This window comes from Gracilinanus agilis, chromosome 4 (assembly GCF_016433145.1).
Source record: "Gracilinanus agilis isolate LMUSP501 chromosome 4, AgileGrace, whole genome shotgun sequence".
In the NCBI taxonomy this organism is placed as follows: Eukaryota; Metazoa; Chordata; class Mammalia; order Didelphimorphia; family Didelphidae; genus Gracilinanus; species Gracilinanus agilis.
The window spans coordinates 210429254-210447302 of NC_058133.1; the positions used below are offsets into that span (position 1 = coordinate 210429254).

The 18049-nt window shown below is 44.3% G+C and overlaps 1 protein-coding gene across 4 annotated transcripts in view; it reads right to left on the bottom strand.

The window, feature by feature from the left end:
* Nucleotides 1-583: 583 nt before the first annotated feature.
* GPRC5C (G protein-coupled receptor class C group 5 member C) overlaps nucleotides 584-18049 on the bottom strand; it is a 40190-nt gene continuing 22724 nt past the window's right edge. For 3 of the 4 annotated variants that reach the window (XM_044674111.1, XM_044674113.1, XM_044674114.1), the window contains exons 2-5: nucleotides 11057-12151; nucleotides 8329-8423; nucleotides 4863-5012; nucleotides 584-2523 (exon numbers count right to left, since the gene is read on the bottom strand). In XM_044674111.1, coding sequence (XP_044530046.1) covers nucleotides 2488-2523; nucleotides 4863-5012; nucleotides 8329-8423; nucleotides 11057-12151 — 1376 coding nt within the window. In that variant the 3' untranslated portion in view covers nucleotides 584-2487. The other variant, XM_044674112.1, reaches the window with a different exon arrangement.

An 18049-nucleotide genomic window follows, 5' to 3' on the forward strand; every position in this document is an offset into this window, starting at 1 on the left:
CTCTTGACCCTGGGACAAATTACTTAACCTCTCTGGAGCTGTACCTCATCTAATTCATGGCCTTTGACATCCCTTCCAGCTCTTAAATCTGACCCCATAAATTCTTTCATTGTAGCTTTCTCTGTGCAGTCCAGGTCTACCATCAAGAATGCCTTAGCTAGGCCTGAAAATGAGAGATCCTGGGCTCAGATACTTCCTAGCTGTGTGACCCTGGGCAAGTCAGTTAACTGTATGAGTCACCCTTACTCTTGTTGGCTTTGGAACCTAGTGTCAAATTAAAAAAAAATTTCTTACCTTCCATCTTAAAATCAATACTAAGGGTCTTTCCAAAAAAAAGTGCCACTTTTCTCTCCCCTCCCAAAGAGTAGCTCCATTTCCCCAGTCTGCTCAGTTTGTCTTGAATGGCTTTCGGTTTCTGGGGTCTCTGGCTTGGATTGTACTTTTTTCCTCTCCACTCTATTCCCTGTTTACATATCTCAGAAAATCATTCAGAGATCCTTCAAGGGACTTTTGCTATCTCCCCTGGCCAGCCTTGTGGCTGATGGGCCCATCCATGGCTGGAGCAGTCAGATGCAAACATGACTTATACAAAACATATTAAAACTTTATTCACTCAAAGGGATCTTTGGGCCACTAACTAAAGTCGAAGAAACTTGGGGCTGAACAAGGAAGCCTTTCAATCCCAAACCCAACCCTTCCCACAGAGAGGAAGTAATACTTGGGTCTACCTATATATAACCCAGGTTACAGGTAAAACAGAGGATGAAGGCACAGCAGGTCTCGTCCAGCAGGTCCAGATCCAAATCACGGGCTTCCTCTTGTGTTCTTGGTCTATCCACCCTTCCCTCACCTCCTTGACCCCTTGTCCCCCATACTATTAAGTTCATTAAGCTTAGCCCCAGAAGAATACTGTTTACCGAGAAAAGTACTTGGGTGCTAGAGGCAAAAGAGCATAATGTGGGAGTAACTCTGTACCTGCTAGCACCCATAGCTAAGCCCTACTGTGGGCAGGTGAGGCTCGGTTGGAGTGGGGATGCTAAGGGTATAAACCCCTTTTGGTTTCACAGGGAAACCTTTGCTTTTGTATCTTTGGGTGGATTGTACTATTTCCTAGGTGACCATATGACAGTAAGCCCCTTGACCTGACTCCCTTCTCTGGGTGGGAACTTGTATTTCAAAGTAACTAAGTCCCGATTCCCCCAGTGGACACACAACATAAGGGCAAGTTGGAGGGGGCAGGGACCTTTGATATCTGACTAGTAGGAAGTAAAAGTATATTCCAGACCGTATAAGTACAAAGAATCCATTTTCAAATGCCCTACACCCGAGTTCTGGTCCCTATCCCATTCTGGTCCAGAGAGAACACATCGCTCCTTCTCCCATCTGTGTGTCTCTTAAGGACCCTCTTCCAGTCTTAGTCCAGGGATGTCCAATTAATCCTGCTGCTTCCTGTGTTCCAGTTGGGAGTCTTGGCCATTTACACTGACCAGGATTCCAGGACAAAGTAAAAGAGGATATAAGGGAAAAAACTTCACAGAAAAGAAAGCCAATGGGCATCCAACAGCATCTCTGCATCATTCAAGGCAGCCAAGCCCTGCAAATTCCCTATCCTTCTTGGCCAAGTTTTCCAGGAAGAGGCAGAGGGGCTAGGGAGGCAAGGTGTCGAGCTTCCAAGTAGGACAGTCTGTGTAGTCAGCATCCCCTCTGATGAAGTTGTGAGGAGGCCAGAGAGCACTAAAGGCCTCATGGCCCAGGGGTGTGAATCTGATCCAGAAAACTAGTGGCAAAGAATGTAGGTGGGGGGGAGTGAATGCCGTACTGAAATGGCTCAGATCCAGGAACCATGGCCCAAGGAGCATCACTTACAGCAGAAAAAAATGTCACTTCTCCAGAAGGATGTAAGCCAAGAGGCCCGCTTCCTGCCCAGGAAGCCTTTCACCCCTGGCCCTTTGCTTCCTTCCATTCAAATGGCAACCATTCACCCTCCTGGGTGGCAAACCCAGGGGAGCAGGGCTTAAACTACCTACCTGCAGGGTCACCTCCATCTCAAGACAATTCCAGGAGCCTGACCCTTCCAGAGAAAAGGACTGTAAGAAAGAGGGTCTGTTGAAGGAGAGAGGGTTGGAGTGGGCAGCAAAGGGCATGGCTACATCAGTAAGGTCCTGTGATGTGGGCCAAAGAAGAAAGAGGCACCTGAGATGTCAGCTCACAGTGGCAAAGGTAACCTAGAGGAAAGGCAACCACAGGGATTCTTCCTTCATTTTGACGAGCTAGGAGTAGCTCCAGAAGGGATTGTGTCTTTGGGGAGTAGGGGGTTGGGACTGATCCTTATGGCCTGTAGCTCCCTGACAGACAGAGAAGCCCAGGGACAGGTAAAAAAGGGATATGGGGAAGTGAGTCCTGCTTTTTCCCAGATCAGACATCCATCACGCCCTCCTAAGTCCACTGCTTCAGATCTGCTGAATCCGGGGTCACTCCTAGTTTGCCTTACAAGGCCTGGAAAGGTGTTGGGTTCTGCACAGCCTGTGTAAGGAGGAATGAGGACATCAGAGAAGCTTGAAGTCCAAGGGAAGGAGGGAGTCTACCATCTTGTTTTATTGGAAGGGGAGTGTTCCTAAAGTAACCAAGAGAGAGAACAATAATCAAAAGGGGACAGGGCTACTAAAGTTTGAATCATTCTGGTTCTTACCCCTCATCCCTAAGGAGGGGAAAAAAATTTTTTTTAAGGCCCCAGGAAGTTTGTGCAATCTCACAATCACAAAAAAAACAAGATGTTTTGGAAAAGTTTCCTTATTTTCTCCTCTGATCTTTCCCACACTTTCAATCAAAACATTTCCCTGGAAACAGTGCCAGAAACGCACAGCATTTAGCTAGCAGGGAAGGGACATTCCAAAAGTCTAGGGTGACACGACTTGCCTAAAGCAGATGGGACAAATACCCAGGATACTAGCCAGTCTCCTAACTAGAATTTCGAGGTGATTCTGGATACTTCTTTCTTATACATGTGTGATTTGGAGTGTCTTCTCTAGTTGGGCCTCAATTACCTCCTCTGCAAAACTGTGGTGATTGGACGAGGTTGTCCCTATGGTTAGTCGGTTTTAGCTCTGACATTCTACTCGATATTCTCAGTATAAAAAGCTTGGGTCACCTCACAGGTGATCTTATCAAAGCCTGGCTACCTTCCCTAAGTCCCACCTTTCCCAAGAATGAAGCAGAAATTGATAATAAAACCAGCTAGCATCATTTTCTCCTGAATACCAGGAGCTATGAGAAATGCTACCATCCCGTGTGTTTGAAGCCTTTGCCTCCCATAAATTAAATGCTGGCTCTCCAGTTCCAATCCTACTCCCAGAGGGTTTGTATCAAAAGCTTTTCCCAAAGAGAAGCTAAATCAGTCCCTCTTTTACAGATGCCTCACCCTGAGCTACCTGTCCCATTGTCTTCTCCAAGTGCCTTCAACATATGGAGTTACTGTGGGGGGCCCTTGTGTATAGCTTAGATGAGTGTAGATAGGGAAATAGCAGCTGCTCCCTCCAACACGACCGGATCGAGGGTTTGATAACACTCACACAGTGCATTGTTGTATGAGGAAGTTTTATTTCTACGGAAGGTGGGACTCCCCCAGGGGGCAACTGGGCTTTGATCCAGTCAACCTGTGCAGTGACTCCAGTGTTTTTACAACTGTAGAATGTGAGAGCTAAGAGAGACCAACCACAGGGATTACCTGGTCCATTCCTCTCATTTTTCAGAGGAAGAAACCGAGGCCCAAAAGAAGAAGCCACGTATTCAAAGTCACACTCATTTGGGTGTCTATGAGGGGGGAAGCAGAAATATCCAGAATTCCTGTATACTGTAATACACAGTATTGTTTGAGCTGACTGATTTTTCTCTAAGATAATGTGTAAGTTGCTTCTACTAAGGGGCGGTGGGATCATTTCTCCACCGAGTGGCCCTTAAACACCATATAGATCTAAACGGTTTTTTAAAAACTCTTCTCTTCCATTTTGAATCAAATTGTGTATTGGTTCCAAGGCAGAATAGCTGTATGGGCTGAGCGATGGGGGTTAAGTGACTTGCCCAGGGTTCACACAGCTAGGAAGTGTCTTGAGGCCAGATTTGAACCCCAGGACCTCCTATCTCTCAATCCACTGAGCCACCTAGCTGCCCCTCTAAAGAGATTTTAAATGAGCTAGGAAGGAGGAAGATGAGGGGAGTCGATACCAAGCTGATGAGTGAATCTTGACTAGAGTGCACTAAACAAACCCCCGGGTCAAGTCTAAAATCCTGTGATCAGAAGCAGAATTTAGAAGAGAAATTAAGGTGGTGAAAGAAGGAAATGGTCTACAGGAAAGAGAAGGGATGGTGAAAAGGAAGATAAGAGTTAAGAGTCTCCAGAGTAATGAAGACAGAAACAACATGGCCAGAGAAAGGAATAATAAAGCATAGATATGTTTATTAGATGCCCTTGTTCCTCACAGAGGAGCAAGAGGTAGAACAGAAGAGATCATGAAAGCTCCTGAGGCTATAGAGTTCTCTCTAAACAGATCCAGAGAACAGGAGGCCCAAATCCAGTGGCCAAACAATGAGAGAACACTATATGGCTGGAGTGCTGGTGGCACACAGGGCAGGCCCTTTTGCTCTCCAAACAAACACTGTGGAGGTGGGTGGGCTGACCACACCAATTTTGGCAGGAGGGACCTGAGTCAAAGGCTGCCTACCTAGTCAGTGGTGGGGAGAGGGCTTCATTCACAATCCCCACCTGAGGCCCCAAATCAGAGGGCATCTCTGCCCACTCCCCTTCTAAAATCTCCCCATCCCTTTGGTTATGGGGATCAATCCCACGAATAGGGGTTTCTAAAGACCTGCGCATTCTTGCCATCCTTCTGTGATGCTGCCTGGTGGCTCTGGGTGGCATACACGTCTTCAGCCCGAAGGGTCGAGTTGGCACTTCCCATCACCTGGCTGCTGTTGGCAGTGGCCCGTGGGAGGATGACATCATAGGGCCCTTCAGCCTGGAGAGAAAAGAACAGAAGGCTTTTGGTCAGAGATGAAGAAGGATCACAGGAGGTGATGAAAAAGACACTCAGATTCCCAGGAGGCAGAAGGGTCTGTACCTGCTCCATCCCTCCTTTCCCTTAATCCTAGGATGTACCAGAGTGCTCAGGATGACCAGCACACAACCTGATAAGACTGTAGTTGATTTCTAGAACCCTATGCAAGAAAGGGACTGATCTTTAGCACCTTTGCTTGGACTCGGTCATTGGAGCAGCTAGCCTTTGATATGATGGTATATCTTTTGTTTTAAACTAGTTGAGCAGAAGGGACAGGACATGTTCTTCCCAGAGTACTTCCTTTAAAACCAGCATCTCATTGTTCCAACACAAACCCAGAAGACAAATGGGTTTCCAAGACAACCCATGATTCCAGGATAGACTGTAAGGTGGATCACCTGTGGATTTTTTTTTTTTTAAAACCCTTACCTTCTATCTTAGAATCAATACTACATATCAGTTCCAAGGCAGAAAAGTGGTGAGGGATGGGCAATAGGAATTAATCTCACAGCTAGGAGGTATCTAAGGCTACATTTGAACCCAAGATCTCCCATCTCTATGCCTGGTTCCCAATCTCCTGAAATCACCTACCTGCCCCCAATGATATTATTTTGTCTTCCTGAATTTCTAAACTTTCTGAGGTTCACTTGAACATTCTCAACTATCCCAAGCCACTCCCAGATGATTACATACTTTCTTGAGATGCCTCTTCCTTGGTATGTATGCACCTGAGCCTTTCCCCTCCTCTGGGTTAGGCCCGGGCTTTCAGTGATTTCAAGATTTATATAAGTAATTGTCTCCCTGGCATATAGTTGGCACTAAAAGGGAAGGATACATTCTCCATAGAAAGGGCCTTGAAACACTATTCCATTTTTCCACGTGATCAGTAAATAGTCCCTTCTCTGAATTTATTTCCCAACCAAGCCTTTTTCTAGAACAAAAATCCTTTTCAACCTTTCAAAATCAGAGCCAGCCACCTGGAGTCAGGAAATAGGGAGTTTAAATTCAACCTCAAGATACTTTACTAGCTGGGTGACCCCAGACGAGTCACTTCTCTGTAAAATGGGAAATCGCACTAGCCCCGACCTCCCAAGGGCATGGTGAAGATCAAATCTGTAAAGCATTTACCCCAATGCCTGGCACATAGTAAGCATTTAATAAATACTTATTCCCTTCCTCCTTTTTTTTGTTATGCAGCCATAATTGACTTTTGATGCTCTCCACCTCCAGAGAAAGAACTGTTGGAGTCACCTTTCATGTCAAAGTATTTTTGGTTTTATTTTGAGGTTTCGGTTGGGACTTTGCTCTTACAACAATGACCAATATGGAAGTGTGTTTTGCGTGGCATAATTGACTCTTGGTGACCCCATTTGGGGTTTTCTTGGTAAAGATGCTAGAATAATTTGACATTTCCTTTTCCAGCTCCTTTTCCAGATGAGGAAACTGAGGCAAACAGGGTTAAGTACCCAGAGTCACTGGCTAGTAAGTATCTGAGGCAATATTTGAACTCAGGTCTTCCTTACTCCAGATCAGGAGCTCTATCCACTGCACCATCTAATTATAACTATCCTCCCTTCCTCCCTATCTTTCAGAATATTCATTGCCTATCACAGCCAACAGACTCAGGAATGGAGGGGACTGGAGAATGAAGCAGAAAGTAGAGGGGGGAGTACAAAGGGAAAGAAGCTCTCTTGTTCACAAACCATCCTCCAAGGCTTCAGTCAACCTGCCTCCCAATAGAGGCAAAGAAGAGAAGGTAAGCCGAACCCCAGCGACCACCCTTTGCTTCCTGTTCCTAGTTTCTTGCCAACTCTCCAAAAGAGTGGGTGGGAACCAAATCCAGTTTAGTCTAGTTCCTTTTCCCACCATCCCATGCTTAGCTGGTCTATCTATGGGGAGAAATCTGTAAAAGGTATAAAGCTGAGGAGTCCTCTAGAGACTAGGTAACCCTACAAGGTATCACTATAAAAGCTCACAATGATATATACCTTGCAGGTTACCAACTACTTTCTTTATAGAAACTTTGTAAGGAAGGTAGTGTAACTCATCTTAATAGATGAAGAAAGCCGAACCTCAAAGAACTTGTGCCTTGCTCTTGTATATGTCAGAGCCGGAATTTGAATCCAGGTTTCCAGACTCCAAATCCTTTGCTCTTAGGAGGTATAGTAGCATTAACTTGGCCAGGGTCATAGCCAATTATATAACACTTTCTCTGTCGTCCTACAGCTTCGAAGTACCCAGAAAAAGGGCAAATAGCAGTTCACCTCTGGATTTCAGAGTTACCGTCTTCTAGTAATAGGTACCCCAAGAAGATGCCAGAGGAGATCTGTACTCTGCCAAAAGCCCCAACCTAGGGAAAAGGCTTTAGAGTCAGAAAGATAAGTCTTCCAGAGTTCAAATTTGGCCTCTCGACACTTATTAGCTGCATGACCCTAGGCAAGTCACTAATCTTCTTTGCCTCAGTTTCCTCGTCTGTAAAAGGAGGTGGGGAAGGAAATGGTAAGCTTTAAAAAGTCATTTAAATGAAATCTATTATTGTAATCAGGACTGGCTTTTTTCTTTCTCCAGAGCAAATGCTCTACCTTTCCCAGTCCTATCAACATCCCTGCTAATGGTGACATTGGTGGAGATATCTATCATGGGTTACTACAGGGGAATAATAATAATAATACATTCTTGCTAACTCTCCATCCCTCCCCCAGAGCACTGAAATTCAAATTCATGAAGCCAGAAAGAGGAAATTTCAAGATGAGAGAGGAATGTGTCAGGAATGTAAGTTTCCTAAATTGAACTCACTACATATGGTGGAGTACTCATACCACCCTGTCCCATTCTTAGCCCCAAAAAGATCCCACTCAGCCTAGTACAAGTTCTGACCACTCAGGTCTTATATGGGACAGTTTCCCAGGAGAGGCAACAGTCCTTCCCCCTTCACAAGCCTTAAAACAAATAGGGATGGGGCAGCTCAGTGGCTCAGCAGAGTGATAGGCCTGGAATCAGGAGATCCCAAGTTCAAATCTGGCCCATGACACTTCCTGGCTGTTGGGCCCTGGGCAAGTCACTTAACTTTCAATTGCTTAGCCCTTATGGCTCTTCTGCCTTGGAACTGACATTTAATATGGATTCTAAGATAGAGGGGAAGGATTAAAAACAAAAAAAGGATGAGGGGAGGAAAGAACTGCCCTTCATATAGCACCAAGGTGGGACTTTGTTTTGCTTGACTATTTTGTGACTGTCTTTGTGAGCTCTGGACCCAATCCCAAAGAACGGCACTCACCAGGCCTTTGTGCATCAGGGCCATCTCGGTTGGCTGGTACACACTTGTCAGCAGTTGGCCATTGTACCCGCTGTACGGTGATACAGGTCTCTTGGCTGCAAGGGAGAAGTAAGGAGGGTAGATGGAGAGTCAATGTTTGGGGCTCCTTGTCCATTTCAAGGACCAAGTAGGATTGCCCTGAAGGCAAGGGGTGAGCTTAGTTCAGATGCAGGCTGGATGGTGTTCCTTTGACAATGATCCCTTGCTTAGTATGGAAGCTCTGGAAAGCTTGGTATCTGTAGACTAAGAGGGGTCATCTCCCAACCATTAAGGACACTTGCTAAGTCAGATGTGACTGGGTAATAACATGGGGATACATCAAAGTAGCTCATGGTAGATTTTTACTCTTTTCTGGAACTTGACATGGTCCACCATCCTCTCTGTTACTCCTTACCTGGAGGTCTGTGGCAATGTCAAACAAGAGCACTAAGGGTGTTTGTCAGTGGTTCCCTTTGCTCCCATTAGCCCCAAAGCCCAGATGACCATCTCCTGCAGGAGCTGTTTGCTCACAAAGTCCTCCCCAGGTCCCACTTCTCAGAAGCTCTCCAACCACCTGTTTTTACATCCATCCTTTGGCCCCTGGTGGACAGTGGCCGAGAATGAGAAATAGCCCAATTTTCATTTCCAGCTTTCCTTACCAGCTGCAGATTCAAAAAAATACCCCTTTGGCCTCGAGGCAAGAGTTAAGCCCACCCTATCTGTGGACCAAGAGATTTGTTGGTAGTGAACAGAACACCAGGCTTGAGTCAGAAAACCCTTGGAAGCTTATGCGACCCTGGGCAAAGTTTCTTCAACCTCTTTCAATTTCCATTTATTGATTTCTAATATTGTAAGGATCAAATGAGACACATATATAAAGTGCTTTGTAAAACTCGGGAGTGCTAGCTATTATTATTTGCCTCCTATCCCAGGGCCCTTTGGCAAGCCTCTGGGGCGGCTTTCAAGCACAAGAATGCTTCTCTCTGCCACAGGGAGTTGGTTTCCCTGGTTTCTCTCGCCCCTAGTTGGACATTTACCTGTTTGTTTGGGTAGGAATGCTTGCAAGCCCCTGGGGCTTTACAGGAGATTACGCTCAAATGGCTGGCTCCTGACAAGGCTATCTGTCCACAAGCTAAGGGACCACAACCTATATAGGGCTTCCTAAGTGCTAGGCTCAGTCTATTGATTTTTCCATTTTGAAAAACAAACATATGCACAAATCCCCCAACAAGCTGCATTTCCTGAAGTGTTTACTTTGAGAGAACAAAAGCACAGGGCTGTTTGGCCTTGGCAAACTGGGTACAGGGGCTGAAAGCAGGCAAGCAGGCATACTGGAGGGGCCAGAGGCTTCTTTCTAATCACTCCATGGCATTTCCCATCATTCCCTGCCAACTTCCAATCCCCCACTGGATCTATTCCACATTCTACATTCAAAGCTGAGAAATGTGAACTCCTGAAGAGCCTGTATTGCAGCCTAGGGGGTACAAGGGTTAAAGGTCAAATAGTTGGATGGACATGGATCATGGTTCATTCCCCTTGAGGATTGTAGGGTGATTATGGCCTTTGGTGAAGGGACAGGAAAGAGATCTACAAATCAGGGATTCCCAAGGGTCCTTTGGCCATGAGGCTAAAAGTATTACTCCTTCAAGAATCAGGTTCAGAAGTCCCTGTCCTAGTTCCTATAATAAGGAAGTTTAGAATTTGGGTCTTATGGATCATTCTATATTAACTTCTTCAGATAAAAGGTTAGCTATATGGGGTGAGTCAAGCTGGTTTCATTGAGATCTTCCCTGACCAAGACTCTTAAGAAGATGCTGCCTTCCCCTTACCCACTAAAGATTTGGTTTGGATTTATGGAATCTCCCTTTATTCTCCCAAATTCCTCCTGACTAATCCCTCTATCCTTAGTTCACAGATCAGTAGAAGCCCAGAGGCAGCCTTGAATCACAGGACCTAGAGTCAAGGCAAGCATGAACAGAGAGAACATTAGGGGCTAAGGGTGATGACCAAGGTGGTCAAAAGATGGGCCACCATTTTTTCTTAGGTGAATTGATTTATTTTTAACTTGAAATAAAATAAAATGGCCTTCAATCCCTGTCCTCCTGGAATGCAGTAAAGTATTTTCAGGAGTTCACATTTCTTAGCTTTGAATGTAGAAGAGGGATAAATCAGGTGGATGATTGCCAAAAAAATATTTAAAAGAAGGTGAAGTACAAAACAAATTCTTTCTCTACAGTCCTAGGGGTGGAATTTTAGATGCCTAGTCTTCAGATCAAGCCTTCTTTCACCTCCTTTGTCATTATTTACTTTCTCCATAAAGAAGTGCCCAAGGTGTGTGTGGGGGTACACAGAGTTCAAAGTTCAGTCAAAGGGTTGACTAATTCTTTAATAGGCTCAAACCCTAGATCTATTAGGGAGTTGGCTCCTTGATTCCACTGTCCCCATGACTTGTAAAAAAGAAAAAATGCCTTACATGGAGAGCACAACATTCTAAGACATTCTAGACCACTCCTCCATTCCATCCAGCACCTACAGGCACAGTGACTGCCATGTAGCCAACATTTCACGGAATTGCAAGGAATCCCTCATTTTCCACAAAGCAATATATCCTTTTTGTCCTGCCCACAAAAGTACATCACTTCACTCATTCCCCCAATGAGAGGTGTTAATTATTAAAGAGAATTAAGGACCCAATAGCCTCCCAACATACCTGAAGATGGCTCATCCATTGAGAAAGCCTTGTTTTCCACAAACATGCTCTGTCCCTTCTCCTTCAGAATGGTTTCATAGCCCACACCCCGGGTGGGATAGATATCCCCCTGGTAGCTCTGTTCGGGACTGGCCTTGGTCACCTGGGAGACTTCTGGGATTATATAGAAGAGAACAAAAGCCCAGGCATTGGCAGCCAAGGCTATGGCCAAGGTGGGGTCATCCCAGGTAGGGCTGTTCCGCTGTTCATTGCCATAGGTGTACATAACAATCCATACCACCCAGATAGCAATGGAAGTGGCCGTGGTCAGCAGCACAAAGACCCCGTGTTTCCGCCAACGCTTGAAGCGGCCACATAGGATGGGCCAAGCCCCGACAAAAGCAGTCAACAGCAGGAGCATAACATATATGAGGGCCATGACGAAGTCCATATTGGCAATGGCACAGGGGGATGCCTCACCCCAGCTGGTACTGCTGTTGCCATGGAGACCGCCTCCCCCTCCATGCCCACCCCTGACCAGCGTGATGATCAGCCACTCTGTGTTGATGATAACCTCCACCAGGGCCAGCAACAGAGCCACAGCAAAGATCACCCAGCCCCGAGGGCCCTGGTTCTTCCGAGCCAGGAAGTTGAGGGCAAAGACGTGGGCACCAAGACAGGAGAAACAGATGCCAAAAAGGACACCAAAGAGAAAACGCCTTGAGGCACAAGTGGAGAAATCAGGCTTGACCACACAAGCAAACACGAGGCAGAAGAGGCCCAGAGTCCCCAGCAGGAAGAACACCTGGGTCCCTAGCAGGCTCCGTTTCTTGCTGTCCTGCACAAAGGGAAGGCTGGCCACCAGGATGATGGTGAGGACAAAGGTGGAGATAACCCCAGCCCCTGCCAAAGCCTCCAGGACAATGCCCCAAGCCCCTGAGCGGTCACACAGATTGTAGTAGAGGGGGTTGAGGTCCGGGCTGCATCCAGGTGGGGCATGGACCTGGGCTTGATTCCTGGGGAGGAGTAGCAGCAAGGTACCCAGGCAGGACAGGAGGGCCTGGGGGGTAGCCATTGTGGCTCTGGAGCCAGTCCAGACTGGGTCCCGGAAGAAACCTGGAAAAGAGAAAAGTAGAGAAAGAATAAATTCCTCAAAGGTCATCCACATACAAGAATTTATGTAGAATAATATACATTTATGGGCAAGGTAAGAATGTTTTACATGTCTATACAGACTTCTTACAAGAGTTTGTTTTTTTTTTCCCAGAAGGAGAGAAAATAAATGCTTGTTAGTTGAAAAAAACTTTTAAAGAAAAGATACACATGCACATATTAATGACAAAACAACTTTTTTAGCAATGATTATTCCTTTAATATTCTCAGTGTAAAAATGCAAAAACCACAAACAAAAATGAACTGTCCCTGATTTCTATGCAGCAGAAAGTTTTCAGCCTAAATCTATTTCCATAAAATAAATCCCCCCAGGGCTGGATACAGTCTCCCTGACAACTATACTCCTCCATAGAAAACATTCGAGAGTCCACTCTCGATAGATGGATTTCCATTTACAATAGATTTACATGAAGTATATGCATGAGCTACTGTATGTAAACCATATGCAAAAGAAATTATGATGAAAGAATAATGAAATACTCTTTTTAAATACTTCATTTTATTTACGAATGACAAAAACGTCACTGAAAATGTCACAAAATGTGTCTTAATGAGAATAATGTGACTATATATATATGACTTTTTAAAAAAATGATTGGTTTAGCACTTGCTGATACAGTGACTGAAGGTCTGCATCTAAGTTCAGGTTACTTCAAAGCTTCTGTAGAAAAAGATCACTTATGAAGATACAGGGACCAAAATGGAAGAAGCCAAGGAGTGCCATGGTGAATACAGTGCTAGGGCTGCCATTGGGGAAGACTTGAGTTTAAATCTAGCCTCAAGACACTGGTTTCTGCCTCAGTTTCCTCAACTGTCAAATTCTTGTGGTGACTGTGAGACCAGATTTGTAAAGCACTTATTAGCACAGTGCTCGGCACATAGTAGGTATTATATATAAGTGCAAGCTATCATTATAATGGCAAACCATTCTATTATTTTAGACGAGAAAACCATAAATGGAGTCATGAAGAGCTGGACATTTGGTCATGACAGAAAACGACTAAACAACTATTATTCTTACTAAGAAGAGTATCAGGACAGCAGCTAGATGGCTCAGTGGATGAAGTACCAGGTCCTGGGTTCACAACTGGCCTCAAGATACTCCCTAGCTCTGTTGTACAAAGAAAGTCACTTAACCCCAATTGCCTAGAGCTTTTACTTCTCCTGCCTTGGAACTAATACTTAGTATAGATGGAAGACAGAAAGTAAGGGTTAAATTTTTAAAAAAGGTACCTCATTCAATCCCACCCAGCAATTTTGATTCAAATTCACCAGGGGGTTCTTAACCTTTTTTATGTCATGGCCCACTTTGGCCATCTGTCTATACTTGATCCTCTCAGGTTCTCCTTGCCAGCACATTTCACCCCATCCAGTGAGTTGAACCTCCTTTGCTCTCCTGCTAAAGAAGATCCTGGGTGGGTACTAAAAAGCTCCAAGGCCAGGGAAGTACTTTCCTCACTTCCTGGCCACTTGGACTCCCAGAGACTCCCTTTATTCATTGTGGTGTACCTTTATCTGTCTTGGATAATGATGGAACATGTTCCATCCATCCCAGGTACAGCGCCTTGCTCAGACTAAGGGCTAAAAAAAAGTTAGCTATTATTATTATTATTATTAATTATCATTCTCTAAAGATTAAGCCCTGGAAGAGGATTCCTACTCCTGGGGAGGCAGGATCTGCCTCCTTCCCACAAGCCCGGATGCCCTGGATGTCGCAGCAGCATACAGAGCCTGCTGCTGTCGAGGTTCCAGCTGGAGTGGGGGCTGGCACAGCACAGACAGGGGCATTCGATGAATGACTGCCTGCCTTGCAGCTTCTTCCTCCCTGCCTACCCCCAACCTGGAGCTATCATTGCTCATCACATAGTACAGCCCACATTGGACGCAGACTCACTAACCTCAGTCTGGCTGGAGACATTATCGACAACCAAACTGTTCACTCAGCATTTCTTCTTTCCCTTCAGATTCTTTCAGAGAACTCCTCTGGCACTAGTACTCAGAACTACCCTAAACCCTCTTCCTGTAAAACCTTCAACCCAGAAGCAATCATTCATCAAATATTTATCAAGCAATTACAGTGGACAAAAATGGGGCCAGACTATAGAAAAATCCTACTAAACAAGATGGATCTTTAGCAGTCCCCTTCTTAAGTCTCTCCACTTTGGATACCTACCACCTTCGTAGGCATCTAATATTCGTATTCTTCCGGTCAATTACAGAATGTATAAGATAAATAGATTCATGCTGAGATTTCAATGACTTTGCCTAGAGGACAACATGGGATAGTGGGAAAATCTCTTGATTTTCAAGTCCTAGGACCTGGGTTGGAATCGTGCTTCTGCCCTTTATTACTAAGTCTCTTGAGTCATTTTTCAGTCATGTCCAACTCATTGAGTTGGTAACTTAAAGAGAATACCTTTTCAGATAAAGAAAAAGGAAATAAACAAGCTAGAATAGAGAAAGTCTCCAGTTCAGTAATATACACTGTGGATTAGAAGACCCTCAAAAGAAGTAACCAGAAGGAAAAAAATAACTAACTTCAAACAACAGCCCAAAGAAATTAAAGTTGTTGATGTTCAGTAATTCCAATTGTGTCTGACTCTTTGTCACTCCATTTGGAATTTTCTTGGCAAAGATAATGGAGTGATTTGCCATTTCCTTCCCTGGGCCATTTTACAGATGAGGAAAATGAGGTAAACAGGGTGAAGTGACTTGCCCAGGGTCACACAGCTAGTAAGTGTCTGAGCCAGACCTGAATGTAGGTTTTCCTAATTCTAGGTCAGGCACTCTATCCACCGTGCCACCTAACTGCCCTAGTAGGTTTGACCTTGGGTAAATCATAGTCTCTGTGGGCTTTATATCTTCATCTTTATAATGAAAGCCTGCTGAACCTCTAGGCTTTAGTTTCCTTAACTATAAAAGGAGAGGGATGCTTAAACTCTGAGCTGGCATTTTCATCTGTAAAATGATAGGGCTACACTAGATGATCTAAGTTCCCTCCCAACATATGATCTATGATAACTCTTGATCGTAGGACTTCGTGCACAATGGAGGGATATTAGTGAGTTATTTTTGCAGCCTTGGAACCCCACAAATTAAATTCTATTCTCCCATGTGTGTGGTCAGCTGTGTTCAGTACTGTCTGATATGGCTAGGAAGGCAATTCAAAAAAGAATTAGAAATGGCCTCAGATATACTTTGGAGCTATGTGACTCTGGTTAAGTCATTTAACCCCCAATGCCTAACCCTTACTGTTCTTCTGCCTTGGAATAGATACCAAAATTGATTCTAAAACAGAAGGTAAATGTTTCAAAAAAGAAAATAAAGATAATTAGAAAACAAAATATGTTCCTTGAACATTTACACTGGAGGGAGAATGTGGCATCAGATACTAACAGGAGGTGACCCTGGGCAAGTCACTTAACCCTATTTGCCTGGGTCCCTTCAACTGTTTTAAAAAAAAAAAAAGGTGGAGAAGGAAATGGAAACCAGCCCCGTATCTTTGCCAACAAAACTCCAAATGGGGTCACAAAGAGTGAGAAACAATGAAACGACTGAACAACGAAACATCACAACATTGAGGTTGCCCTGTTTGATATAGTTAGTAGACACTCAAGAAATCAAGCCTCATTTGGGGAATTCAACCTGAAAACTTACACGGAGACAGAACACATACATATAAAAATCTTAAGAATAACCACCTTGATACAGTTAGGTAGTATAGTGGATAGAATGCCACCCCCAGAGTTAGGAGTACCTGGGTTCGTATCTGGCCTAAAATTCTTCCTAGCTGTGTGATCCTGGGTAAGTCACAACCCTGACTGGCTAGCTCTTGCCACTCTTCTTCCTTAGAACTGATAGAAGGGGTTAAAAAAAAAAAAAAAAAAGGAATAACTACAATGCAACCCACAATTTCTAGAAAACACTGACTCTTTTAGGCATGAACATCATTTGCCTTGCAAACAATTCCAAAAGGTGATGGGCAAGACCAGCTGCATACTGCCAATCCCCAAGAAAGCTGGGGGTGTTCTGCTAATGTCTTCCCACCGAAACTGTACCTGCTCATGTACCTATTCCAGAGAGCACCTAAGCAGCAGTGGACAGCTTTGGTTCTCCCACCTTGTCCCTGGTCTGTCTGGCCCTTCCTTCCTTTGCTGTGATCAATGTGTCATCTTTTTTTCTGACCCCTAATAGTAGACATGCTTCCAGGGTCTGTGCCTGGGGCCCTCTTTTCTCTCTATTCTCTCAGCTTTGATAACCTCATCAATCCACCTGGGATTCATCTGTCTATCTGCAGATGAATCCCAAATACATAGGTTTTGCCCTAATCTCTCTAGTACCTGTTATCAACTTCTCCTTGCTGGCCACCAGCACTAGGACAGCCATCTCAAACTCAACATTTCCTAAACTATGTTGTTGCTGTTCAGGCATGTCTGATTGTGTTTTCTGACACCAGGAGCATTCTATTTCCTTCTCAAGTATATTAAAGCAAAAAGAAATTAAGTGACTTGTCCAGGGTCTCTCAACTAGTTCTGATATTGGATTTGAATTCAGGTCTTTCTGACTCCAAGTCAGTGCCCTCAATCCACTGAGTCACCAGCTGCCTCCTAAACTATAAACTATGCTTCTTCCAAACTTCCAAAATTCTTTTAAATTTCTCTGTTCCTGATTAAAGTATCAAATGTCTACTTTCTCAATTTTAGAAGTAATCTTGATTCTTCCTTCTTCCACAGTCCCACATCAAACCAGGCATCAATTTATATCAATTATATACCTATAACTTCTCACACATTTGTGCTTCCCCCCCCCCAGATGTATGACCCTAGACAAGTCACTTAACCCTGCTTGTCTCAGTTTCCTCATCTGTAAAATGAGCTGGAGAAGGAAATAGCAAACCACTCCAGTACCTTTGCCAAGAAAACACCAAATGGGAGTCACAAAGAGGCATGCCCAAGAAACAACTCCCCTTTCAGTCTTTACCATAACCCATTCCTATTTTCACATTTCACCTAAACCAGTGATTCCAGAAACTCCTTTTTAACAACAACAAAATGTGTTGTGACCCCTTAGGGTAATATTCTACCAGGAGCTACTGCTTAAGGTCCCATTAAGAAATGTTTACTTTGAACCCCTTGGACAATGGCCTCATTAAATGGGAACTGCTAACCTAAAGTATTGCAATAACTTTCTAACTGGTGTGCTAGCTTCCAGTCCCAGTTCAGTTTCCACAATCTGCAAATTAATATTCCCAAAACATAGCTTGACTCGAACATCTTTGATGTACCCCTACACACAAAATCCTCAGCCTGGCACTTAAAAGCCTTCTCCACTCTTGGCTTCTACCTATTTCTCCAGACTTATTTTAGATAACTCCCCTGCTTACACTCTCCTCTCTAATCAATCCTAATCGTGCCTAGCTGTGCTACCCTGGGCAAGTCACTTAACCCCGATTGCCCTAACCCTTACAGCTCTTCTGCCTTGAAATCATACTTGGTATCTATGATCAATGATTCCCTTTCCCCACTACCCCTGACATGATCCTAGGACCTGGGATACATCTTTTATGTTGAAACCCAGAAAAACCACAAGACTTCACTATCAACAGATTCCAGTCACTGTCCTGTGAAATTTTGGGCATCTAGCAGTAATTAATTGCAATTGTGATATAAAGAACACCATTCCTGTAGATAGAAAGAAAGCATTTCATGCATGGGCTATGAATTCTAGATGTGATATGATGCAACTAACCTAGGGTTTTTTTGGTTTATTTTTTTGGTTTTAAAACACTTAATAGAATGCTAAACTATTGTGAATCTTTAACAACCTTAGCTTAAGATCCTG